We start from the raw sequence: 26,391 nt of genomic DNA, 5'->3' as shown, positions 1-26,391 counted from the left end.
TTACCGATTCGCTGGATTTCTACCCGTCCATATCTACATTCGTTTTTCGACAGAGTTAACTACAGTTATTTCCTCACATTCTGTAGAATTTGTCATGAAATATCTCCGTAAAGCAACTCTGTGCCACACGGATCTATTTGAAGCAAGAATAATGCTGAACTCACCAATGTAGCGCCAAAGTAGGCTATCTCCGTAAAGTGTCAGTTGGAAACTCCCATTGCAGTGTCACTGCTTTGCAGCTACTGTTCTTTATGTTATAATGCATTCAGTGTTAGAATATGATTCACCATGTTTGGAGTGTTTGTGAATATAATTTAATTTCAATATTACTTATTAAAATGTGCCAATATATAGTGGATATTAGCTTCAGATCCAAGACGGGGCACATGACAAACCCTGACTTTCCTAAAGACCTTCCAAGGCCTTCCAGGGGAATAGTTGGCTGGCTAGTCAACATCTTCCGTGCACGTGGCGGGAGTATAGTTCAGATCTCGCCTTACGGAATGTTGTGATGGCGTACGTACATGGGATAACGCACCGACCTCAGAATCCGGATGGAAAGTACTATGTTCGTGTCGTACCATAGATTAAATGAAGGTTCAGTTCCCTGCGGGAAGAAGGTCTCTGTCGTGAACACAAGGCAATATTTTTATTGATAGCACTTCGTGCACAGTAAATTCAAAAACACCCTTTCTGGGTAAAAAAAGGTGTTTTTAAGCAAATACACCTTTTTTTATTCCACAAAGATAACCAAAGGCCGCAAAAAATGGTGTTAAAAAAGGTGTATGAGAAAATACACTCTTTATTACACCAGGTGCTGTATCAAAAAGGGTGTTTTTTATGCGTTTACACCTGTCTTTACACCCTTCAAGTAACACTGGTGTTGAAAACGGTGTTTTCATTCGTGAGAGAAAAATTACATTGGCTTGACAGCTCCGCTGATTAGGTAATCACATTATAGACGATAGCTTGAGTTGAAAACACAATATTTGACAGGGAGGGATGTCAGGAAGCTCGCTGATATCTTGACTCGTTACAGGCGTACGTGTTAATTGCAAAGACACATGTTCGTCACCGTTACAGACGAGTTTTACCGCACTAAGCTTAGCGAATAGACTCCAACGAACTGCATTTCAGTATATGATCAATCTGGTACGCCAATTTAGGCTACCGAGAGTGCTCGGGCTCATTACAGGCATCGTCTGAAGATGGCAGCTTCGTAACGCCGCTCCTTTCACGAGCACGGACGGCGTTACGATGTTGCGATCTTCACCTCTTGCCTTTTTGTTTTCATTTTATTCGAATTGTTCTTTTTTTTTTTGTTCACTCACAGTGTTGCTAGGACGATGAGGGTTGCCAGTGACGCACTGCGCTCCAGTTTAGATTCTGCTGTGGAACCACGGCTGGAACTGTGCCGTCGCTAGGGTGGTTGTTGCCATACAAGCAAAAACGTCGGACTGCATGGCTCGGCATGCTGCCGCGGGAGCTTACACCCTTTCGAAAGGGTGTAAGAGTGTTAAACACCCTCCTAAAAGGGTGTTTAAACAGGTGTTTTTTGCACAATACACCTTTTTGAAAGGGTGTTACAGTTGATGCGGTGTAAAAAAGGGTGCCAGCCATAGGACAAAAAGGTGTAAGCGGTTTATACCCAAAAGGGTGTTTTTGAATTTACTGTGTGGTCTGAACTATTTATATCCTAACCAACGGGCAGTATCACATCTAGGCAAGCACAAATACAACAGGCGGAGGAAGCAGTAAGAATTCGGAGGTTGGACTCAGTCTACACTCTAAGCAACACTCTCATCATCGCCAAGCATCACCTGCGCCAACCATTGCGCCGGGTGATATAGTTGCCGCTTCTGATTTGAGAGAGACCGGCGCGTATACCTTTTTGTGACAATTGACGGGTATCCCAAGTGCCACAGAATGGTGTACGCCTCTCATTTTAAACGAACCACGAAAAAGAAGAGTATCAGTCTTCCACACATCACATTCCCCACATCACCACCAGCAATCGGTGTAGAGTATCGCCCCTGGCGATGAAACTCCCCATTCATCGTCTTAAAACAAAGCTGTTGTTTTTGTTGTGGAGTATGAGTCTGAATGACAGCTGGTTATGAGCGTGTTATGTGATGAAGTGATGTGTATATAATTGGCAGCATTGAGTGCCAATCAACAGGGGCGGGTAGCCTTTTGCGAAGAGAAAGTAAAAAAAAAAAAAACTATGATAAGAAAGGTATGGAGGTGTTCCGGGAATCTCTAGTGAAGGCCTGTACTTTAGTTTTTGTTCAGTGAACGCTGGTGGAATGTTGCGACATTTCGTTTGTTTCTCGTCCCATTTTGTGCTACCGCTAGTATGAAATTGTACCAAACTGCGCACTTGCGACTTATGTCGAATGCATAAACATAGATACACTGCGCACTAAATGAAACAGATTACGCAACGATAGCATTCAGGTGTCGTCGTGTCGTGTCATACGTGCTCGTTAAAACACTTCGACATGTCCTCATCTCAGCTCATGACACAGTGTAGTGAAAACAGTTTGATGCTTTCAGATGGATCAGCACCACTTTGGCATTGTTGGCCGAAACCAGTTTCTGAATCAGTCTAACGAGCACAACCGTAACATAACCGATGCATACAAACAGTACATCATGGGAATCGCAAATCTTACGAACAACGGCACGATGAACAAGGACGATCTTCAAGCTCTTGCGAAGGAAATTGTTGACCTCGAAGTTCAGATTGCGAACGTAAGACAAAAACGTCGCCATGCCAAAGAGAGCTGTATCTGCGTTATGTTAACGCTAGCGCCATACTAATGCGCATGTGCATGCGTATTTACAGAGAACCCGATCGCAAGAAGAAAGGCGTGATTACCATGCAATGTACAACAAATTAAGTGTGGGTAAGCTGAAGCAGAAGTTTCCGAAGGTAATGTACCCGCAAACACATATACTCTAATTTCTCGCATCACGTAATGTTTAGAACATCACCTGCACGCGATTCATTGCATAGAGATGCCATAAAGTCACTGAATCCATACTTCCTGTAGGGCTCCAATGAAATATATATTGATGAAGAGAAAACCAGAGACATGGAGACAACGAGGACAACACCAACACTTCCTCGGACTGTATCTGGTTTTCTTCTCATCATCACGTACCAGCTAGCCTGTGCCCTCTCCTTTCTGTAGAGATATACAGGGTGTTTGCTCTAACGTGTCCAGAAATTTTGACTATTCTCTAGAGAGCTGGCCTGAGATTTTCCCTCTCCCTCGCGCGCCCCGCCCACCCGGAGCGCGCCAATGGGAGGACGCGTGCGCGGCGTCGGCTGAGTGCCATCTGGGGGCAGAGGTTCGAACGTAGACAGGGACGTGCTTTTGGCGATGTTACATCCACTGGGTCCTTCCATCCACAACGGCCCTGAGTTGGCCCGTGAGATGGCGCCGCTCGATCTGCCCGCGTTCCTTGGGACCGCGAAAATAGTCGGCGATAAGTACTGAGTCATGATCCCATTTCTGTCTTTGTTTTTTCTTTTTCTTTTTCTTTTTTCGTGGAATGAAATTGACGGATTTTGACGGCTCCTGTGTTCGCTTGTTTTTGCTTTTAATAAACGTTTCATGATCGGCGTCCTTTGGCGATGCCCGCGTTTGTTTGTTTGTTTGTTTTGCTTTTAATGAACGTTTTATGATGGCTTGTTTTTGCTTTTAATAAACGTTTTATGATAGGCGTCCTTGAGCGATGCCCGCGTTTGTTTGTTTTTGCTTTTAATGAAGGTTTTATGATGGCTTGATTCATTGCCTGTTAGGCGCGGACTTCGAATGGCGCGTTTGCGGCGTCCTTGGGCGATGCCCGCGTTTGTTTGTTTTATTAAATATATGGAACACGCGTTACTAGAGTGATCTTGATAAGACGTCCGCGGAATCGTTGGGCATGTGTTTGGGTGATAGATCGTTCTTTGGCGTGTGTGTGTGTTGTGTTACTTTTATGTTGTTACAGAAGGACTTTGAGGAGACTCCCAGGCCGTTTTTGTGCGTATGTTTGGTAATGCTGGCTAATGACGAAAGAAGACTACTTTTTTGGTCGTTTCTTTCATTAAACTTTTGGTGGCACCGTACCGCTGTCAATCGTCTGGGCGCGCATCATCTTTCTATGTGAAACCAGGAGACGCATGCAACTGACCACAGCAGGCTGCGAAATTAATGCAGATGACATTTATTACAAGGAACTGCATGGACAGGCTTTTGTTGGCGATGACAACAGTACATGTGGTCGAGGGCGGTCCTCTGAAACCCGTGCCGTAATGCCTCGGTAGTGGAGTACACTGTTGTTTTTATATGATGTGCATTTGGTCAAAAGCCATTTGATCGAACGCCGTTTGATCGAAACGGTAGCGGTCATTTCATCGATTTTTTTATTGGTTCGCTTTAGCGTTGATGTAACAAAAAACAAGAAGGAAAACAAAAGAAAGCGTCAGTCCTAGATGCTGTTATCCTAAGGCATATTTAACTCTGTGTAATACGTTTGCCCATAAACACATTCCTCATCCTAACCCACTTCTTCGCATCCAGAAAGCGGTCCAAGGGCCTGGTTTGTTCACCCTCTCCCGTTCGACAACTTGATAGGTTTTTCCTCTCTGACAGATAGTGACTAAGCATGGCCATACATGCCTTTCACTCCTAGTCCCCCAACGCATTTCAAATAATAATTGACGTCAATTGTCAAATAATAAAGAACTTTGACAAATAAATAAATAAATGACATTCTTGAATGGTTTATTCGCGTCGAATGTGGACAAATTTTAACAATGTATTATTAATGTTTGTAGTCAATAACTGACATTGTATAGAAGAAAGAACAGGTTTACTTTGCGCCTTTGTGCAAGTGAATCTAAATTGGTTCTTGCAACGTACATGGAACCGAAGAAGTCCCTCGAAACCCAGACAATATAAGCCGGGGAGCTGATGTTTGTACTTTGTTTACTTTTTCCTTTTTTTTTTTTTTTTTTATGGCGTGCATGTGTAGGGATCCCACATTGCAGATGCATACTCTAACCAAGGTTGAACTAAGGCTTTATATGGCTGTTAATTTAATATCATTATTTTGTACCAAACTTCCTTCTAAGCATCCACAGATTCGAGTGGCTTTCGCGCACATATGGCTATCCCATTTCAGATGGTTCCCTTTAAACTTGTCGCCAGCAATGAAAAGGATGCCCAGAAGAGGCACAGACTATCGGCTGCTCGCAACCTGAGGCCATTTGAAAAAAAAAAGAAGAAGAAGAAGCAGAGGACACTGATTGCCTGCTTCCGTATGCTCGAGTCAAAAGTTACAGAAAAGAGGTGCTAAGGACACGCTGCGAGCTTTGAACTCCCTTCGAACAAACGGCGTCGACCAACCGGCTGTCGATCAAGCGGCTTTCGACCAAGCGGCGTTCGACCAAACGGCGTTCGAACAAATGGGCGGACACCGGAGTGGTTATACGGAATGGCCCGATATGGATCACGCGTTACATGCCGATATCCCGTAAGCCGAACCCCCCAACCGTTTTATAACCACCGGCTTAGCGCCGATATCACGATGTTGGAAATCAGTGCTTTCCCAAGCAGCACAATGTACAGAAAGTCGAGTGCAATAGGGGTGGACGGTATGTTCCTTATCAATGTTCTTTAGTTTCACAAGTCTGTGAGTGGTTAAGTGAGTGACAGAGGGCGAAGCATCAGAGATAAAACGTGAAATTTAATTCAGTTAACTTCCCCGCGCGCAAACAGCTTTCGCATCAGCGTCAGTCACAGCTATATATAGGTTGGCACACTGCTAACGCATATGCTTTGCTACATTCAGGATATGATTGCGCGATTGTGATTGCGCGAATATTTGCATTGTTGCGATTGCCAAGAACTGCAAAACACGCCTTCGCCAAGAACCTAAAGTGCCGATAAACTGATTCTAACATAACAACAACAATAATAACGTCTAAAATGCTAATACGCCAATGCTAACGTCTATAATACCCACACTATAATCATAACAGACATCAGTCCAGCGTCCTTACGGTCCAGCTCGTACATCAAGTGTACTACAGGAACTCACGGCAACAGATATAAAGACAAACACTTATACCTTATAACTTCGATTTTTTGCAGATATTATCGGAGGGAGTTATAAAGTTTGAGATAGGGCGAGCTCAGAAAGAACACAACTAGGCACGTGCTATACTTGAGCATACAATGGAACCAAGAATTCGTTCTCCTCTTTCCTCTTAAGCCATTCTGACCCCTTACCTTTGCACAACGAACTTTTTGTCACTGAAGTTTGTGTTGTGAAGTCCGTCTTTGGGTCGCTCAGTGAATGCGGATTATTCTCCTACAAGGAGAAAAGAGGGGTCAAAACGCCGAAAATGGTGGGTATATGCATAATGTAAAAACCCCGAGACTAGGGAACACGAAGGGACAGACACAACACGAAGTCTCTTTTTGAGAACACGAATTTGAGACTTCGTGTTGTATCTGTCCCTTCGTGTTCCCTAGTCTCGGGGTTTTTACATTATGCATCATCTTCACCAGCTCGCTTGCTTCCTAGCCATTTTTTCAATGGTGGGTAGTTTACGCGGAACCGGCGCTTTCTTTGTTTCAGTATCTCATCAGCTTCTAGACCTTGGCAGCGTAGCGAATTGTAGTCCATCGTTTCCGGTCTGAACTGGTGACTTGGAATGGCTTGTATGCCCGCAATGTTCTTGAACATTCCGTCCCACATAGTCGAAAGAAAGGAATGTCAGGCCATTGCCCTGGCCCTGCAATGGAAGGTCGGGAAGACTGTCATAAAAACCGCTGCTGAACTTGTACGCAGCACTCTTGAAAGAGTTCTCGTCCAGCAAAGAGTATCGTTGTTGTCCGATTTGAGTGCCCAGTCGATTGACAGCGGTACGGTGCCACCGAAAATTTAATGAAAGAAACCACCAAAAAAGTAGTCTTCTTTCGTCATTAACCAGCATTACCAAACATACGCACAAAAACGGCCAGGGTGTCTCGTCAGAGTCCTTCTGTAACAACATGTGTGGCATCATGTTCAGTAAAAGGGGGAAAGGAACCAGAGTCTTCTGTCGGCATTATCTGAACATACGCACAAAAACAGCACGGGCATGGCATCTCATCAAATTCCTTTCGTAACAACACGTGTCGCATGGCGCAGTGAAGACAAAAAGGGGTTATGAAACAAAAAAAAAAAAAGGAAGAGGGAATACAGTCCATAATGACGCATTGTCCTGCGAAACGACAAAGAAACAAAAACGCGGTATACCTCTCACCGCCCGTGTCCCGGTCCACAGCGCATCGCACACGAATCGCATGACATGCTCAATAAAAGGGAACGCACACACACACACGCCAAAGAATGCCCTACTATCACCCAAACACGGGCGCAACAATTCCGCGGACGTCTTATCAAGATCACTCTAACAACGCGTGTTCCATATATTTAATAAAACAAACAAACGCGGGCATCGACCAAGTACGCCGCAAACGCGCCATTCGAAGTCTGCGCCTAACAGGCAATAAATCAAGCCATCATAAAACGTTCATGAAAAGCAAAAACAAACAAACAAACGCGGGCATCGCTCAAGGAAGCCTATCATGAAACGTTTATTAAAAGTAAAAACAAGCGAACACAGGAGCCGTCAAAATCCGTCAACCCAAGCAGCACAATGTACTGAAAGTCGAGTGCAGTAGGGGTGGACGGTATGTGTCTTATCGGTGTTCTGTAGTTTCACGAATCTGTTCAAGGCCTTTCACCTACCCGTCCACCCCTATTGCACTCGACTTTCAGTACATTTTGCTGCTTGGGAATTCATTCCACGAAAACAGAAAAAGAAGAAAAAAAAAAAAAGAGACAGAAATGGGATCATGACTCAGTACTTATCGCCGACCGTTTTCGCGGTCCGAAGGAAGGCGCGTCTCTAGGTTCACATAGAGTCACTGTACCCGGGGGAAGAGTATCGCAATCGCTTTCCCCGTGCCGCCGCCTTACTCATTCGCCGAGGCGCGTCGCGTGGTGCGTTTTCCTCCTCTTTGTTTCCAACCTCTCGCAGGGTCTACGGGGAACGCAATAGCTGGGACGCAGGTGCGCGTACGTTCGCGTGCTGCTCTTGGTTTTTTGTATGTGAAATGGATCTCAGAGAGCTGAGGAACTACGAACAACCATGTCTGGATGTTGTGCTGCAACGGGACAGAGTCAGGCAAACCATTTTTCTGCATAATGTAAAAACCCCGAGACTAGGGAACACGAAGGGACAGACACAACACGAAGTCTGATACAGAGACTTCTCTAGTGTCTCTGAGACTTCGTGTTGTGTCAGTCCCTTCGTGTTCCCTAGTCTCGGGGTTTCTACATTATGCATCATCTGCACCAGCTCGCTTGCTTCCTAGCCATTGTTTCATTTTTCTGCATTCCGACGGTCAAAAGTGACGAGACGCGTAGATCGGCACAGAACCTGCCGGAAGAACTTCACGCCTGCGAATAACACACGCTTGAGTGATTTGAAGCTCGCGGTCTACTCTTCATGGAAGATCAACTGCTTGCGTTGGAGCGGGGGATTGGAAGATCAATCCGCAGCACTTTACATGCGCGTGAAGAAACGTTGGCATTCACATAACCATTGAAAGTGTGAAATAGAAATTTAATTGTGAAGAGATGAGAATAAAACTGGTGGACGTTATTTATGTCAACCTGAAGCTGCACACATGAGCGCTATAGTTTTATGTCCACAAAACAAGTGAAGTAAAAGAAAAAAAAAACTGATCTATAGAGCGCAAACGAGACTCGACGATGCCTTTTAGAGGCGAACACGCGCCAACATAATTCGTCTGTTAGTTACAGAATACAACAAACTATACTGTAGTGACGCTTGTGCCCTGTTTCATTAAGTATTAGCCGAGTCCCACCACAGGAAGTCACAAACTTTTTGGTGCACAGCCACGAAATCAACGCGATGTAACACTGACTACAGCTATCCTAACACGCGATCCGCGGCGGCCTGGAAGCAATATGGCTGCCGGAGCAGACGACGCGGAGCGGTTACGGTACTCTTCCCCCGGTACAGTGACTCTAGGTTCACAGATCGAGCAGCGCCATCTCACGGGCCAACTCAGGGCCGTGGTAGATGGAACGACACAGTGGATGTAGCACCGCCAAAAGCACGTCTCCGTCTACGTTCGAATCTCTGCCCCCAGATGGCACTCAGCAGACGCCGCACACGCGTCCTCCCATTGGCGCGCTCTGGGTGGGCGGGGCGCGCGAGGGAGAGGGAAAACCTTAGGCCAGCTCTCTAGAGAATAGTCGAAATTTTATTTGAACCGAGCGATAAAAGAGAAACGAGCGCTACTTGACTAAGAACCAGGTGCTTCTAGTGAAGCAGTACCTGTTTCTTACTCAAGCAGCAGAAAAGTACCACTTGCTTTTCTTTTATCGCTCGATTTAAATATAATTTCTGGACACGTTAGAGCAAAGACCCTGTATATTCTCTGTGTTTTGCTCTCATATATATGTGTAGCTTCTTAGCATTCGCCGTTCTGTATGATGAATGATCGCCTCTGTAATGGTTGGAAAAGACCATTCATCGTGTCCCTAATTTTGGTAATTCAGTTTCCATGGCGGAGGTTCTTCAAGGACGTTTTCCAGAATATCAGTATAAATATTGTCCAGAAAGAACCCGTTGTTGTGTGGGAAATGGAGTACTACAAATCAGTATTGGACTTCCTCAACACTGTCAACAGGTGAGGCAAAACAGTCGTGTTATTTATTCTACACACGTCATTATAGAGTAGTACCATCGCAGTCAGCTAAAAGCAGAGTCTTGGACAATCATACCAAATAGGATCTCCGTGCCTGAGGTTTCATCGTTCTTAGTCATGTACCAGCTCACCTGCGCTCTTTTGCCTTAGAATAGGATCCCAGTGCTATGGTCCATATACTCATGTCAGCCTTCCTTACACCCGTGACGTAAAGGTTCTTCGAAGTTTTATCCCGACTTCTACTTTTACTCAGCATTTGATTAATCAGCTCGATTTCGCGTCGCTGGCAACGGATCCATGATGGCGCCCATCAACCTCTTTGTTTTGTATTTTTCCTACATCTTCTGCACAAAATTGCTTTACAAACTACCAAACATCGAACCCCCTTTCTTTCCTTTGCGTCCTCTCTCGTGTTAACCTCTGTTTATCCTGCCAATTGGTATTTTCGGGGGTCAGAGAATATATCGAATATATATTCGATGTTTTATGACTACATAGATTTCGAGGGGCCTAGATAAGACGGAGAGCGGTTATCGGCAGTGCGACAGATAAAGTTTTCCATGAACACCTCGCACAAAGCTTCGGTACATATTCACTACACTCGATATATTCCTCTTTTCTACCATATCTTCAACGAATAAAGCACAGAAAGCGCAGAAAATAATCGAAACGCCTGAAGCAACGTCTCTGCAGTTACACGGGTGCACGAATATCGCAATATTGGAGCGCCGATCGCTCTATGTGCGTACTGTGCGTTTCGGTTTGTGGATAAGTCGTCGTCACAGTATGTGTTTTATGTGTGCTTGTTGGATTGTTTCGTACATTGTGGTTGCTCTAGTGAATGAAATAAATACATAATGCGTTCAAGTAAGACAAAGCATGTGTGACAAAAAAAAAAGCAAAGCACCCTTCTGAATGTATGTACCCTCTTTCCTGTACAGAAGCACACTGCATAACTACTTTGGGTTTAAAGTAGTTTCGAATTTGGGGCCCTACACGAGTGAGCGCTTCGTTCACATTGAACTGGAACTCGAGAAAGCAGTTTCAGGGGTCACAAAGGTCACCGAAAAATGGGATCGCTGCGTCGAACATCTTCAGAGATACGCTGAGCATGCATTGGGGCGCATCTACGTAGAGAAAATGTTCAAACCTGAAGCAAAGAAAGAGGTGAGCTTAATTGAGTTCCGCTTGCCTGTTTTAATCCACATTAAGAAGAAGAATAGCGGTTACATCATCGAGCACGCTAATGTTGGAGCGTGAACCGTGCGACGTCTGACCTGATACTGTGCCAGAAACCGAAGGAGAGGTGCTGGGTGAAAAAATTACCAGTCTTCCTGCTGATGCGACGAGGAGTAAAGCGATAGCAATCGTTGAACTGCGAAGAAAATGCGGGGACACTAGAGAGTTTTAGTGTATCGTACGCTATCGCCTTTGCATATGTTGGAGATAGTGTAGTGGTTCTGCGCAGTGCGCGAAGCTCTCCTTATGTTTAGCGCGTGCGCATAACCACCAACGCTATTCCTTACGTACGCGAAGGCGATAGCGTACGATCCACTCAAACTCACTAATATCAGCTGCGCGTAATGGTTTGCAGATATGGGTCAAGTGTAAGAGAACTGCAATGAGTTATGATGTAGTGCCAGGGAGGATAACACGCTGTGGGGTTTGGCGTGAAGAAATTGTAGTAGCCGCGAAGAAGAAGAGGTGCGTGAGTGCACGTAGTTCTGTTTTTGCTTTTGGTTCCACCGAAGCGGCTGTTTCGGGTCATCTCTCTTTTGCTCCTATGTTGCATTAAATCTTTTATCACTCTTCCTACTGGCAAGTCTTGGGCCGTCTCAACTGGCGACGAGGATGGCGACTCCACCGGCGCTAACCCAACAAACAGTGGCTGTTGAAGACAGCACTCGGAGGTTCCGCAGCCCGGGAGTGTTCGATCCTTCGAAAGAAGAGTGGAAAATGTACCAAGTAAGGTTTGAAGCAGCTCTTCGGGTGGCTAGGGTCACTGAAGACGCGGACAAATGCAGCCTGTTAATAACGTCTCTGACTCCCGAGGTTTTCAAACATTTGTACAACCTTCTTCAACCTCACGACGTTTTGACCGTCGCGTATTTAGAGCTGACCAGCAGACTTGCTGTTCACTATACTCCCAAAAGGTTTAAGGAGTTTGAACGCCTCAAGCTCTTCTCGACAAAGCAAGGCGACACGGAGTCAGTGAAGGATTTCGTGCAACGCCTTTCGGCCACCATAGCACACTGTGCATACGAAAGTGAAACGGATGTTCGTACTTGCTCATTGCTGACAGCATTCATTGTGGGTTTGCGTGACCAACGCGTTCGTGCAAGATTGGTGCTAGAAAAGGAGCTGACGCTGGATAAAGCTGTCACCTTGGCCGAGAATGTTTTGACGGCGGAAGCTGAATCAAGAGAGCTAAACGCTGCCGAAGCCGTGTACAAGCTAGAGGGTAGACCTGACGGTTTGCGATGCTTTCGCTGCGGAAATTTAAATCACGATCCGCAAAAGTGCAGGTTTAAAGATGAAAACTGTCATGCCTGTGGCAAGGGTGGGCATATCGCCAAAATGTGCCGTGGAGGTCGTCCGACAAGAGGGAGGAAAAGCTATAGCGTCGAACACATTTCCAATGTCTTCATGACTGGCGTATGTGAAGGTCAGAGTGTTACTCGTCAAATAGCAGGCAGCAACGTACTCCTCCAAGTGGATACTGGTTCTGGCACGACACTACTGGACACTTCAACTTATGCTAAGCTGGGAATGCCCAAGCTCTTTCCTTCACGGCTTCGGCTACGATCTTTCAGCAAGGACGACATACCGATTCGAGGGCAAACTCAACTGGAAGTATCGTATAGGGGCCGAAAGAAAAGGTTGGACGTCTTCTTTACTGACATGGAACATACGAACGTACTTGGCCGAGACTGGATTCGGGAGTTGGGTGTGGATCTAAACCGGCTCTTCGTGGGAACCATCTCAGAGGCGAAGGAGTCATTAGCATCGTTACTGTCCCAGTTTCCTGAGTTGTTCGAAGCAAGACTGGGGAAGTGTTCCAAGACGAAGGTCCATCTGTATTTTAAAGAGGAGGCGCAACCAAAGTTTTTTAAGCCACGCCCGATACCATTCGCAACCAGACAGGCTGTGGAAGCGGACTTGAAAAGACAAGTCGCAAACGGTGTTCTGCGACCGGTGGAGGTGTCAGAGTGGGCGACTCCAATCGTTGTTGTGCCAAAACCGAATGGCGCTGTACGAGTTTGCGGCGATTTCAGTGTGACTGTAAACCCCCAACTGTCCGTAGCACAGTATCCACTTCCCAGGCCAGAAGAGCTACTGGCGACACTAAATGGTGGACAGCGTTTTTCGAAGTTGGATTTATCCGAAGCCTATCTCCAAATGGAATTGGACGAAGAGGCCACGAAAGTCCTGGTGATCAACACGCACAAGGGACTTTTTCAGTTCACGCGCATGCCTTTTGGCATTGCCTCGGCCCCGGCAGTTTTTCAGCGTACCATGGAGCAAGTCATTGCAGGAATTCCTTCCGTGGCCTGCTACTTAGATGATATTATTGTTACGGGCAGGACAGATGCTGAACATCTGGACAACCTCCGCAGTGTTTTGTCTAGGCTTCGAGATTTTGGCTTCACGCTGAAACGAGAAAAGTGCGCTTTTGTCCAACCCGAAGTGGAGTACCTAGGGCATGTGGTCAGTGCAAGTGGGTTTCGGCCGTCTCCAAAAAAGGTGTCTGCCGTTCTCAACATGCCACCACCGACGAATGTCTCTCAGCTACGTTCCTTTCTGGGTATGGTGCAACATTACGGCAAGTATTTGAAGTCACTCTCGGACGTTATTTCACCATTGAACGATTTGTTGAAGAAAGAAGCATCTTGGGAGTGGACCGGTTCATGTGTAGAAGCCTTTGAGAAGGTCAAGGAAATGCTGGTTTCGGCGGACACATTGACACACTTTGACCCTGCAAAGCCCATTTTCTTAGCCGCCGACGCGTCATCTACAGGACTCGGAGCAGTCATATACCACAAGATCGATGGCAAAGAAAGGCCAATAGCACGAGCATCGAAAACGCTTACGGATGCTGAGCGTAATTACGCCCAGATCGAGAGGGAGGCCCTCGCAATAATTTTTGGAGTTAGAAAGTTTCATCAGTACTTATGGGGCCGGAAATTTACGTTATACACTGATCACAAACCGCTTACTATGATTTTTGGCTCGAAGAAGGGAGTTCCTGTGACATCGGCAAGCCGAATGCAACGTTGGGCGTTGATTCTCATGAATTATACGTTTGATATAGAGTACGTACCGACGGCCAAGTTTGGAAACGCAGACGGGCTCTCCAGACTTCCGGAAGGCCCAGACAAGCTTTTCGACACAGATATGGAGAAGGGTGTGTTTGACGTCTTTCTCACAGAAGTGAACGCTGTCCTAGATCATACTGTTTCCATCTTGCCCACCACGGTAGAAGATATTGCGGAGGCTACACGTCAAAACACCTTGCTGGCCAGGGTGGCTGAAGCCGTTAGCGAGGGCTGGCCAACAAACGTCGACGCAGACGTCAAGCCATACCATGTGCGCCGCACGGAGTTGACATTGCACAAAGGGTGTCTGCTTTGGGGTGTCCGGACAGTGATTCCGCCAAAGTTCCGGAATTCTCTTTTGAGCATCCTGCATGAGGGGCACGTAGGTGAGACGAAAATGAAAATGCTAGCCAGGTCATATCTATGGTGGCCCGGCCTAGATCGGGACATTGAAGAGCAAGTGAAGACCTGTGGACCATGTGCTGCTGTTGCGGCACAGGAAGTCCCGGTGCCGCTTCATCAATGGGGACCTGCCGAAAAGCCTTGGGCACGTCTGCATGCTGATTTTGCAGATCTGGACGGGAAGCGTTACCTGATCGTGATCGACGCTTTTAGCAAGTGGCCTGAGATAGCGCACCTAACGAGCACCACGGCTGCGCACACCTCCACTTCCCTCAGTGAAATGTTTCTTCGAAATGGCTTGCCGGAAGTGTTGGTCACCGATAATGGCCCGCCTTTCACCAGCAAAGATTTCAGCCAATTTCTTCAAGCGAATGGAATCAAACACATTCTTACTCCGCCTTACCACCCCCAGTCCAACGGGTTAGCAGAGAATTTTGTCCGCACTTTCAAAACGGCTCTTCGCCGCTCCACAGAGGAGGGAAGGAAGGACACTGTTCGCGACTTCTTGTTCAAGTATCGAGTAACACCGCACATCACAACAGGACGTCCGCCCTGTGAAATGTTGAACGGCCGACATTACCGCCACACGTTGGATCTTATCTGCCCGGGTCAGCCGTTCGTGTCTGCGAAAGTTCGCGCGTCACGGGACCGCCAGAGGACGAACTTTAATAGGAAAACACGAGACAGGAGTTTTCAGATCAATCAAAAGGTTTGGATGTTGGACCCTTGCAAGAAGGCGCACTGGAGAATCGGAGTCATTGTGGCTAAGCAGGGATCGGTCATTTATGTAGTCCAAGATGAGCACCAGCTTCGGCATCGGGTGCACAAGGACCACATCAAGGGGCGAAACTCGGTGGAGTCGTGGGAGGACCAGGCAATTTCCATTGGCGTTTCTCGACTGCGTGAGCGGTTCCCTCCGCCGTTACCTTTTCCGGAGGCACCCGCATCCTGGGCGCCAGAGAACGAGAACCACCCTAGGGATGACGGTGCCATCGGTATCGGTATCGACCATCGGCCACCACCCCATATAACTGGATCCGGAGACAATGCTGTCCGGCGTTATCCCACCCGCACACGGAAAAGCCCGGAACGCTATGGCTACAGCTGAAGAGGGAGGGATGTAGTAGCCGCGAAGAAGAAGAGGTGCGTGAGTGCACGTAGTTCTGTTTTTGCTTTTGGTTCCACCGAAGCGGCTGTTTCGGGTCATCTCTCTTTTGCTCCTATGTTGCATTAAATCTTTTATCACTCTTCCTACTGGCAAGTCTTGGGCCATCTCAGAAATAAGATCCACTGACGCCAATTAGAGGATAACTTTTTTTTTATTCAAGCCGGTCTCGTTTGTTTCTTCTTCGTTGTGTACACATGTTTAGCATGTGCATAGTAACGGCTTATGAGTGCTGAAATACGTTATATGCGCTTCAGCGTGTTCAGTCCTCTTGCAACCAGAATCGGTCCATTTCAGCGTGTCAAGTTCACAATCAAACACAGTCGATTGCCGTGCCGTTGCCGGTGGCATGCACCTCGAGTGAATGACGCATAAACCACATTGCTTTTTTTTTTCTGACGTGTATTTCGAGAGCCATTGATTTTAATGATCTGAAGGTGAGGATGACTGCAGGTCTAACAGTATTTACTGCAACGCGTAGACAACGACCACCAACATGGGAAGTCCGAGAACGGCCCACCACGCCCACGGCACAACGAAGCAAGACGTCGCTCTTCCGCCTTGGCAGTGTCGCCTGTAAGACGTAACATGATGTAGCGTTCCAATTCCCGCAGCTGCCTCGTGATAACCTCACCTAGCAAACACGCCCGGTGCTTTACTAGGCACTCCTCGTCTAACAGTCGCGCAGTCGCATGATCTGAAACCATACTTGGTGCCGGCAGGCAGCCGACGTCAGGTTCTCAAGCGACCCACCGCAAGCAGAGATGTACACGGGAGAGGGGGAGGAGTCACGTTGTCACGGGGAAAGGTCCTTTTACGTGATGGGGAAACGTCACGTTTAGACCCCTATAATAAACGCTTCTGCGCCCTCTGTTCCCGTGGCTCCATCTATCGTCCGAGCTTGGTTTGCGGCGCAGACCACCGGAGGGGGTAGCATTAAAATTTACTGGCACTATTTCAGTTCACTTTGTATGGGGAACACGAACATTCAATCTTTACGAAGGTGAATGAAACTCTACGTTATCCAGTGCCTGCCCTGTGGTACACTTAATCGTCTCTTAGGACCGTTTTGTGACTTTTGCCTGGCAAAAATTAACCACCGCTCTCAGCGTTACCAACCGAGAACCCTAGCACCGAACGGCCCGTCCGCTATGCAATATGACCTTCCAGGACCTCCGTGCTACTGTCGATGGTCACAGAAAACATCGCGCCATTAGCGAGTTTTAGTACATCGGAAGGTGTTCAGGATAACAGTTCCTAAACATGATAAGCCAATCACATCAAGCCAAGACGTCACATGATTATGGGGTGGGCAATTCACCGCAGCTGAGGCGGTACACTGCCTTATTGCACATTGGGAACGGATGAGGGGATGATGAGGGGGGGGGGGCACTTACAGAAATCCGTCACCAGACCGGTGGAGCGCAAGTGCTCAGCAAGAAGGCAAAGGCCTTACATCTGATGGCAGCGTTCGACCACGGTCGAAGGATCTTCGCCAGGTTCAACGGCCCTTTGTCAATACGTTGCATAGAAACTTCCATCGATGCACGCTCGTGGTGATACTGCCTAGAAGCCAAGATGAGGTGGCAGAGGTCGCTGTGCACTCCACAAGTGTAGAGTCACTGTACCCGGGGGAAGAGTATCGCATTCGCTTTCCCCGTGCCGCCGCCTCGTTCATTCGCCGAGGCGCGTCACGTGGTGCCCTTTCCTCCTCTTTGCTTCCATCTTCCCGGTGGGTCTACGGGGAACGCAATAGCTGTGACGTATGTGCGTGTACGTTCGTGTGACGCTCTTGCGTTTTTCTACGTGAAATGGATCCCAGAGAGCTGAGGAACTACGAACAACCATGCCTGAATGTTGTGCAGCAACAGGACAGAGTCAGGCAAAGCCTTTTTCTGCATTCCGACGGGTAAAAGTGACGGGACGCGTCGATCGGCACAGAATCAGCCTGAAAAAGCCTTTGCACACTGTATTGAATAACAGTTAAATTGTGTGAAGAACAGCCGGGCGTATCAAAGTAGTGCTTCTCGGATCTTCCCATTGCGTTCTCTGTTCTGCGGTGCTAACAAAACGCCACTCTCAGGACCACTTCACACGCGACGACTTCGAGGACAAGGAGAATCGATAGGAAGAAGCTGAAGTGGACGGCAGTCCGTAGCATTTTTGCATACCGGACACCTATCAGGCTGAGGAAAGCTCCTATCCCCCGTTCTTCGCACGCAGAGTTCTCCTAGGAGTCACCAAAAGACTTGCACACTGAAGTTGATGACACCCTAGTATAGGATCAAGGGGAAGTGGAGGAAGGTAATGCGTCGAAATACATGTAGATATTCACCTTATCAGGTACTCTTATGAAAACTATGAATTCAGAAATATTGAGCTGTAATTATGAGTGAATCAACTTTGCCGAGGAAGACACCACCGTCGCAAATTTCTGTGAACAGAGCATCGAGGATATATATACAGGACAACCCTGCAGACAAGCCATGAGATGGTTCCTTCGACAAGATCGTATTCTTAAAAGGAACGAGCAAAGGCTGAGACGGAATGTAGTGACCTGAACCTCTCGATCTACTCCTCATGGAAGATCAACTGCTTGCATTGGAGAGGGGGACTGGAAGAACAATCCACAGCACTTTAAATGCGCATGAAAAAGCGTTGGCATGCGCATAGCCATTGAACGTGTGAAATAGAAATTTAATTGCGAAGAGATGAGAATAAAACTGGTGGACGTTATTTATGTCAACCTGAAGCTGCACACATGAGCGCTATAGTTTTATGTCCACAAAACAAGTGAACTAAAAGGAAAAAAAAAAAGCTCTACGGAGCGCAAACGAGACTGGACGATGCCATACAACGGCGAACACGCGCCAAAATAATTCGTCTCTTAGCTACATAATACAATAAATGATACTGTAGAGACGCTTGTTCCCTCTTCATTAAGTATTAGCCGAGTCCCACCACAGGAAGTCACAAAAGTTGTGGTGCACAGCCGTGAAATCAACGCCATGTAACACTGAACTACTGCTATCCTAACACGCGCTCCGCGACGGCTTGGAAGCAATATGGCTGCCGGAGCAGACGACGCGGAGCGATTGCGGTACTCTTCCCCCGATACAGTGACTCTACACAAGTGGGGAAGAGGGAAGACGTGGTGGAGCCGAGACGGTGTTTAAAGGCAGGTGTAAATGCAACGTTGAGCCTCATGTGGTGGAAGAACAACCAGGCAATGCAACATCACCGTAACACGATATACAGAGTAAATCGACTCCCAATTATTTCGATACAAAGAATGGTCATTGGTTGTCGAATCAACCACCACACGCACAGCCAAGCAGCAACTTGACATCATATTGACTGGGGTAGACAACAGGCTAATTAATTTTACAGTTGCCTTTCGCGTTGCTTTTGTCATGAGTCGGGCCCAGGATTTTCCGCACAAAAATCTTCCAAAATATGCAAATATGCACCACGAAACGTCGAAATATGCACAAAATATTCTTAAACTGCCGGGAATGTTCCTCCGTAAGCTTTATCATAGCTTGGAGCTGGGTGAATGCGTAAATAGTCTAAATAACGCGTCCTACAATTGAAAATGTCCATTCTTTATTGGAAGTTGGAGCTTATGTTCACCCATGCACACTCAACTATTCCTTATTGCAGTACGCTAACATAGGGACCGAGCCAACGTGTTTCTCCTCGAACGAAGCGTCCCCTTGCAGAGCGCCCGTCGGCGGCGGTAGGAGAGGGGATCACGTCTAACCCATTGTCGTTCGCGATTTCTTCCGCTAGTTGTGCAAACAGCTAGTTTTCAAAAACGTGAACTGCTACATAGTTGGGTGCAATGTGATTGATAGAGACTCGTATTGGGCAAAATTTTACCTGTTCCGTGCAAAAGTTAGAGGAAAGTTACAAAAATTACAGAAAGGAAAAGAAAGTTGGAAAAAAAAGTAAGAGGGGCTAAAGCTTACCGTCATGTCGTAGTTTTTCAGAATTACATCATCTCGAATGTTGTTCTTTCCAACAAACTATTGCATATGCGGTTGTTTTAATATAAACAGACAATCAATGAGTCGGCTACATCTCGAATAGGAAGAGTTATGCGCGCGCGTAAACCGAATCACAGACATCTGTTGTGGATGAAGTTAACTTGCAGACGATGGGTTGTGCCGGACTACGGACCTTACACAATATCATTACATGCCAACTGCGTTGCGCCATCTTGTCTTGTTAAGATGAGCTTTTAAGATCCTAATTCATTTGTAGCTTTTAATATGCATACGCGGTATTGAGTATCTTGCATTTCAGATGGTGACATTTGTGGAGGAGTTAAAGAAAACATTCCACAAGCTTATCAGCGAGAAGAAATGGATGGACAGAAAGACAAAAACGGAGGCTTTAAAGAAGGTAGTGGTCGTCATGTTATGCAACAGTCTGCATAGCCATTCTTAATACCGATTAGTCATCCTTTCTTCTTCGCAGGTGGACACAATAGAACCCAAGATAGGATACGCGGACTGGCTCATGAATGATAGCTACCTGGAAGAAAAGTACAAATATGTAAGTAATGTACTTCCGCAACGTGTAAGTTACTAAAAAAAGGAACTTATAGTAACCAGTCACTTGTAACGAGTTACCTCGAACTCTGATATCATGTCACGTTGTCCACGTGTTCGTCCTTGTGGCAGGACTGGCGATCGACTGTGGCTATGCTTGAGACCTACTCGAATGTATCATTACGCCACAAAACATCAAATACCAAGCAATGAACAAAAGCAAAAATGTCAGGGGCTATCGACCGCACATATTCGTGCGATTTCGCTTTAATCAGTACAGAACATTTTTCAGCAATACAAATAATTTAGTTAGTTCGTAAGTAGCAGTTTGAGTACTAGCACGCCGACATCGTAGAACACTATTGAACTGTTTGTGTTGAAACAAATCAAAAGTTAATTTCATGCACCCGAAAACAACATTGTGAAGCAATGGCCCTGTGCTTGAAGCGAATTGCTTAGCTGGGTTTGAGCCATAATGAGCAGGTGCTTTTCGTTGCGTGATTGTGAGGAAACATCGCTTTGTCTGCGTGCATAATTCGCGACCACAGAGAATTTTGCCAATTCTCAATGATGGGATTATTCGTTGATTGTTGGGTTTGCTTCGCGATATGCCCGAGATTGCACTATCGCATTTGATAAAAGCGGCATTGCACATGTTTGTGCTGCAATGGCGTTCAAATGATTACTAGTAGCTTGTGCAACCAGCTGCGAAACTAAAATTTGCGACTTTAGCATAGCTTTTGAAGTGTCAATTCTTGATCGAAATTTTCGCGTGCCTTTGAAAATCGCGAACATTTTAGTGCGGGACATTCACGAAGATTTGGGGTTCGCGAATATAACATGTTTCACATTACTAGATCATAATTGCATGCACATTACATTGGATTCTGCAGACATATGGATAGCACAATGTCGCATAGAAACCAATGAATATACCAGGTGTTCATTTTTATCCGTCCGAGATTTTTTTCATAAACATATACAGGGTGTTTCAAAAAACGTGTCATTCGGACTTTATAGAAAAACGGGGCGACGGAAAAATACGGGGTAAACGGCACTTGTGTGGCAACTGAATTTGCCATCTTGCAAAAATATTTTCATCTCATTTTAATTAAAAGAAATTTAATTTCTTTAATTGAACTCCAAAATTTCCCAAGTCAACCTAACGTGTGTTTTTTTTTTTTTTTTTTTTACAGAATTAGAGAGCCCTTGGCGAACTTAGTCGGATCCACCAAGAAATTCGCTCGATATTGCAAATAGAACTGCCCAAAAAAAGTCCCGAAATTGAGGCTTCAGAGTTTCGGGTATTCAACGGCGCACAAAATCAGTCGCAAAGACGCGCGAAGAGCCTGACATGCTCCTGCCCCCACGAAGCTAGTACAATTTATCGCCAAACCGGCGTGCAGCACAAGACGTGCCGTTAACAAAGCGGTTGACATTGCACCATACGCTGATAAGCGGCAAACAAAAATGATTCCGCCTCTTTTTTCCCGCCCTCTTTTTTTTCGACCTTCTATCTTTCATGGGGGCAGGAGCATGTGCTGCTCTCTGCGCATCTTGGCGACTGATTTGGTGCGCCGTTGAATACCCGAAACTTTGAAGCCTCAATTTCGAGAATTTTTTTGGGCAGTTCCATTTGCAATATCGAGCGGATTTCTTGGTGGATCTGACTAGGTTCGCTACGGGCTCTCAAATCCTGTAAAAAAACAAAAAAAAAACACGTTAGGTTGACCTGGAAAATTTTGGAGTTCAATTAAAGGAATTCAATTTATTTTAATTACAATCAAATGAAAATATTTTTGCAAGATGGCAAATTCAGTTGCCACACAAGTGCCATTTACACCGTATTTTTCCGTCGCCCCGTTTTTTTATAAAGTCCGAATGACACGTTTTTTGAAACACCCTGTATATGAGAGCAGCATAGATGTCGTTTTGCAGTTGAGTCATACTGCAAGGCGGACATCCTCTCGCAGAGAGCGTGTAACTACAACATCAGTAATTATCTAAAATTCATTATTTAGTTCTTTAATCACTCGAACTGTCAATAAGAGATTACGAGGCCAAGGGGTGCCTAGAGTGTAAAGTTAGAGTAGATTCGTGTACACAGCACTACAGGTTACAATTTGAGACAATCTGTAGTAAAGTGCAGGACTGATCTGTGGAGTTTGTGGCTAATAAAGGCATCGTGCCTTCAAAAATAGAGTGGTTCCGGCTAGGAGCAATGCGCATCGTTGCCGCCGGCTCTATCGTGTGAGAAGGAAAGCCGAACGAGAAGCTCAGCAAACAATGGGACTGCAGACTCCGTCCACTTTGGAGTCGACGCGTTCACAAAGGAGCGAACGCGCAGTTGTCATGCACGTAGAGGCTTTGGCAATGAGCAGCGCTGTTCGTTCCGCAGCTAACGAGGATCGTTAGCAATCAGCGGCCATATACACCGAATTTTTTCAAGTAACTTTGCGTTGCAACCATTCTGCCGTTATCAGCAGACGCTTGGAAAAGGAAAAGTGCAGGGGCAGGTACCTGGCCTGGTCGCATTGCTTGTTTCGGAGATCTCAGGCCACTCGGCAATTTGCACGCCTCGAATTGACGTTTTCGCAATTTTTTCCGTATACGACCACTGTATAAGTGAACGTATTTTGCGATGGAATCCGCCATGCGCTTTCTGTGTGTGTAAAAAAAAAAAGATGTGAGGTTCACATGGCAAATTAAATTTATCGCGAATTAGATTTGATAAAAGTGCTCAGAAGTAATGACACGATCTCCTTAGAGATAACTAGCGTTGACACCATAATGTTATTATTATTATTATTTATTGGTCCATCAAGGGGCCTTTAGGCCATTGCATGAGGGAGTGAGCACGTATGCAACACACTGGCACTGTACATCAAACAATGAACATAGACTAAAAAAACAAAAAAAAACACACACAAAAAGACAGCAGACAGAAAAAGATTATACCAAGGTGAAACGCAAAGAATATATCTACGTTAGAGAGCAATGATGTGCGTGTACATGGAGCGACAATGGTCAAGTGAACTCGGCGATTAATGCGTTGGTAAATTGGATATGATCCGTGAGTTCTGCAATATGCCGTGGGAGTCTATTCCAATCTGATGATGTTCGTTGAAAGAAGGATGCCTCGAATGATGTTGTACGTGACCGAGTTAGGAGTACCTTATGTTGAGCCAAGTACATTTTTTTTAAATAAGAGTTTTTATCTTGGTGAGCGAAACACCCTTTATACGAGGGGTACTGTAATTTTACAAGTAGTTTACGTCTTCATCTGTCTAAAAGTGCAATTGAAATCATACACAGGTACAGATGTTCCAGAAGGATACACCGTACGTGACAGTGGCTGCTAACCTACGGAAAAATCGCATTCTCACGGAGCTCAGTCATCTACACACTTCCTACAACAAGACAACTGAGTGAGTATAGCTTTGTTAACTTATATGCTAGTCCAGACATGTAGAAGATACTACAAAAGAGTATTTAAAATACGTTACTAAATAGTGCGCTCAAAATATATTTAAAATACAGTAAAGATAGTTAGAAATGAAAGTATTTAGAGTAGAGTAGTATATACTATAAGAAGTATTTAAGATACTTATCAGATACTCAAAAAGTAAGCAGGTACAGAGGTGTCAAAATATGCCTGCAAATTAGACAAAGGCCTCGCAAAGGCCTCCCAGAACGTAACACACAAAACCGTAGGGTAGAAGTCGAAGTTGGAATGCAATGCAAGAGGACAATAAAAGGCTGAGCTATTTTGGATAACACATCGGACACACACCACACAAAAGAGGAGTCGTTGCACTGAGAGCCCAGTTTTAAGGTCAGAACACACGTGGTGTTTCAAGCCAAATGATAACAGCGCGAACTTCCTTTGAAAGGGCCTGGAAAGGTGAACTGGCGTCAGGTGCGGCAAAAAAAAAAAAAAAAAAAAAGAAAAGAAGAAGAAGAAATAGAAGAAAAGGAATGTCCATCTCAATATTCGACTAAAAGGAAAGAGTAATTAGAGTACCGAGTACTAAATACTGAAAAAAGTATTTTAATTACAGTACAAATACTTTTCACGAAGCGTACTCAGTACGATACTAAGATACCAACAAAAGTATTTAAGATACAGTATTTAGAGTTCGATACTCGAGATACCTCCAAGTTTGGATGCTACACGGGCGGGCACAACTGGGCGCCATTTCCACAGGCACTTCATTCGGATTTTCCAGGAAATTACAAAATGTATATTTCGGGAAAAATCGCAGAAGCTATATGGACCACGTGAAAGAGCATCCATACTTTGGGTCCGTGCCATCTGGTTTAGACAGTAGGATTATGCGTTTAATTAATCAAAATAGAGGCTAGACGCGCGCAAAGTCTTTCAACACCAAAAAGCCACGTGTCTTGTGAAAGATGTGGATGTACTCGTATATGCTTACGACCTGTCAACATTACAGATGGGTAACTGGCCCAGCCGTGGTAAATGCTTTCTACAATCCTGGTACCAACGACATTTGTGAGTATTATCATTGTCCACATTGCGCTGAACATGAACATGCGCTACAGCGGCACTTTGGGCACAAACCAAAGCAACAACAACTTTATTGCGAGATGATGAATGGGGAGTTTCATCGCTAGGGGTGATACTCTACCCCATTGCTGGAGGTGATGCGGGGATGAGCCCCTTCACAATAAGGATCGGAGTCCTATGGTATCCAGAAAGGTGAAGAGAGCTTTGAAGGCAGAGCGTTGGAGGGGCTGGATGTGGCTAGGGTAGGGACCAAGCAATTTTGTGAGACAGAGGGGGCGAGAGCCTAGCTCGTTAAGGGATCCGGAGCGTACGGTTCGGGAAGGTTGGTAGTGTGGGCAATGGAGAAGAATGTGCTCTAGATCTTCTACAGCACGGCAGTGACTCCACTGGGGAGGGTCAACTTGTCTCAAGCGGTAACGCCACTGTGCTGTAAAAGCTCCCACAAACGCCCCCACGAGCTTTCTTGCAGATAATAATCGTCTCGCGACATAAGGCCACGAATCATCAATTACCAACTTTCTTATGGCGCTTTCAGTTACCGTGCACAAATGCCCCGCAACCCCCTGTTCCTGTTCCGCTAATCAATCAAGCCACCGATTCGATACAAAACTTTATCATCGCGTTTTACAATGTCTTCCGCCACCGGCACCCGCAGACTCATCGTCAAGTGCCGTCTTTCACAACCCATAATCCCCCTTTATATCGATCGCCCACCTTGTGACGTCAGCCGTTAAAGCGGCAGTTTGGGCAGAAACCAAAGCTAAACAAACGCTCACACATGCTTTCTTGCAGATCATAATCGTCTCGCGACATAAAGCCATGAATCATCAATTATCAACTTTCTTATGACGCTCTCAGTTACCGTGCAAGCTATTTCAGTTGAATTCGCAGCTAATGCCTCGTAACCCCCTGTTTCTGTTCCACTAACTAAGCAAGACACCGATTGGACACAAAACATTCTCACCGCGTTTTACAATATTGTTACGACGACGACGACGACAACGGTGTCGGCAGGGACGGGCGCGTGTCACGCACGGCCATTCTCATTCTGTCCATTAAACCATTGCCATCACCACGCTGTGCTGCCCGTATCATTTTGTGGAGGAGCGGAGCAAGCCTTCTTCGAAGCGCTGTTGTTCTGGCCATCAACGCCCCAGCCCCGACCCTAGGACCACAAGAGACGACGAGGATAGGAGACGACAATGAATAAGCCATCAAGATGCTCCCAGCCCCGAAGACGTTTGTCGACTAAAGCCCTACTTTGCCCCTCTTGACTGACCAGGATGATCAATCCCTGCGCCCGGGGGTATTGTGACGTGTGCGAACGACAACGATGACTGGCGCGTGATGGGTGCTCGTACTGTTTTTCCTCGCACTAACCCTTGGCCAGTTTTGCTACACCTTTCAATATCTTTTGCCACCAGCACCCGCAGACTATTCGTCAAGTGCCGTCTTTCAGAACCCATAATCCCCTATATATCGGTCGCCCACCTTATGACGTCTGCGAATGTGTGGCGGATTATGCTTACGTTACCTTGCCGGAAACGTTCACGCCGCTCGGTTTTCTTGCTTACCTGAAAAACAACGGTGCTCTGCTGGATGATGTTAAAGCTATCTGAAGCAAATAAAC

At 46.0% G+C, this 26,391-nt stretch overlaps 1 protein-coding gene across 2 annotated transcripts in view; it reads left to right on the top strand.

Annotated features, from left to right (window-relative positions):
• LOC135378431 (neprilysin-4-like) overlaps window positions 1-26,391 on the top strand; it is a 156,380-nt gene that overhangs the window by 114,086 nt on the left and 15,903 nt on the right. For both annotated transcript variants that reach the window (XM_064611461.1, XM_064611460.1), the window contains exons 7-14: window positions 2,557-2,754; window positions 2,849-2,935; window positions 9,643-9,773; window positions 10,733-10,958; window positions 19,983-20,081; window positions 20,157-20,234; window positions 23,546-23,658; window positions 24,688-24,746. In XM_064611461.1, coding sequence (XP_064467531.1) covers window positions 2,557-2,754; window positions 2,849-2,935; window positions 9,643-9,773; window positions 10,733-10,958; window positions 19,983-20,081; window positions 20,157-20,234; window positions 23,546-23,658; window positions 24,688-24,746 — 991 coding nt within the window. The remainder of the gene's footprint in view (window positions 1-2,556; window positions 2,755-2,848; window positions 2,936-9,642; window positions 9,774-10,732; window positions 10,959-19,982; window positions 20,082-20,156; window positions 20,235-23,545; window positions 23,659-24,687; window positions 24,747-26,391) is intronic.

The sequence above is a fragment of the Ornithodoros turicata genome, chromosome 1 (genome assembly GCF_037126465.1).
Source record: "Ornithodoros turicata isolate Travis chromosome 1, ASM3712646v1, whole genome shotgun sequence".
NCBI classification, from domain to species: Eukaryota; Metazoa; Arthropoda; class Arachnida; order Ixodida; family Argasidae; genus Ornithodoros; species Ornithodoros turicata.
This window is presented reverse-complemented; position numbering and strand designations above follow the sequence as displayed.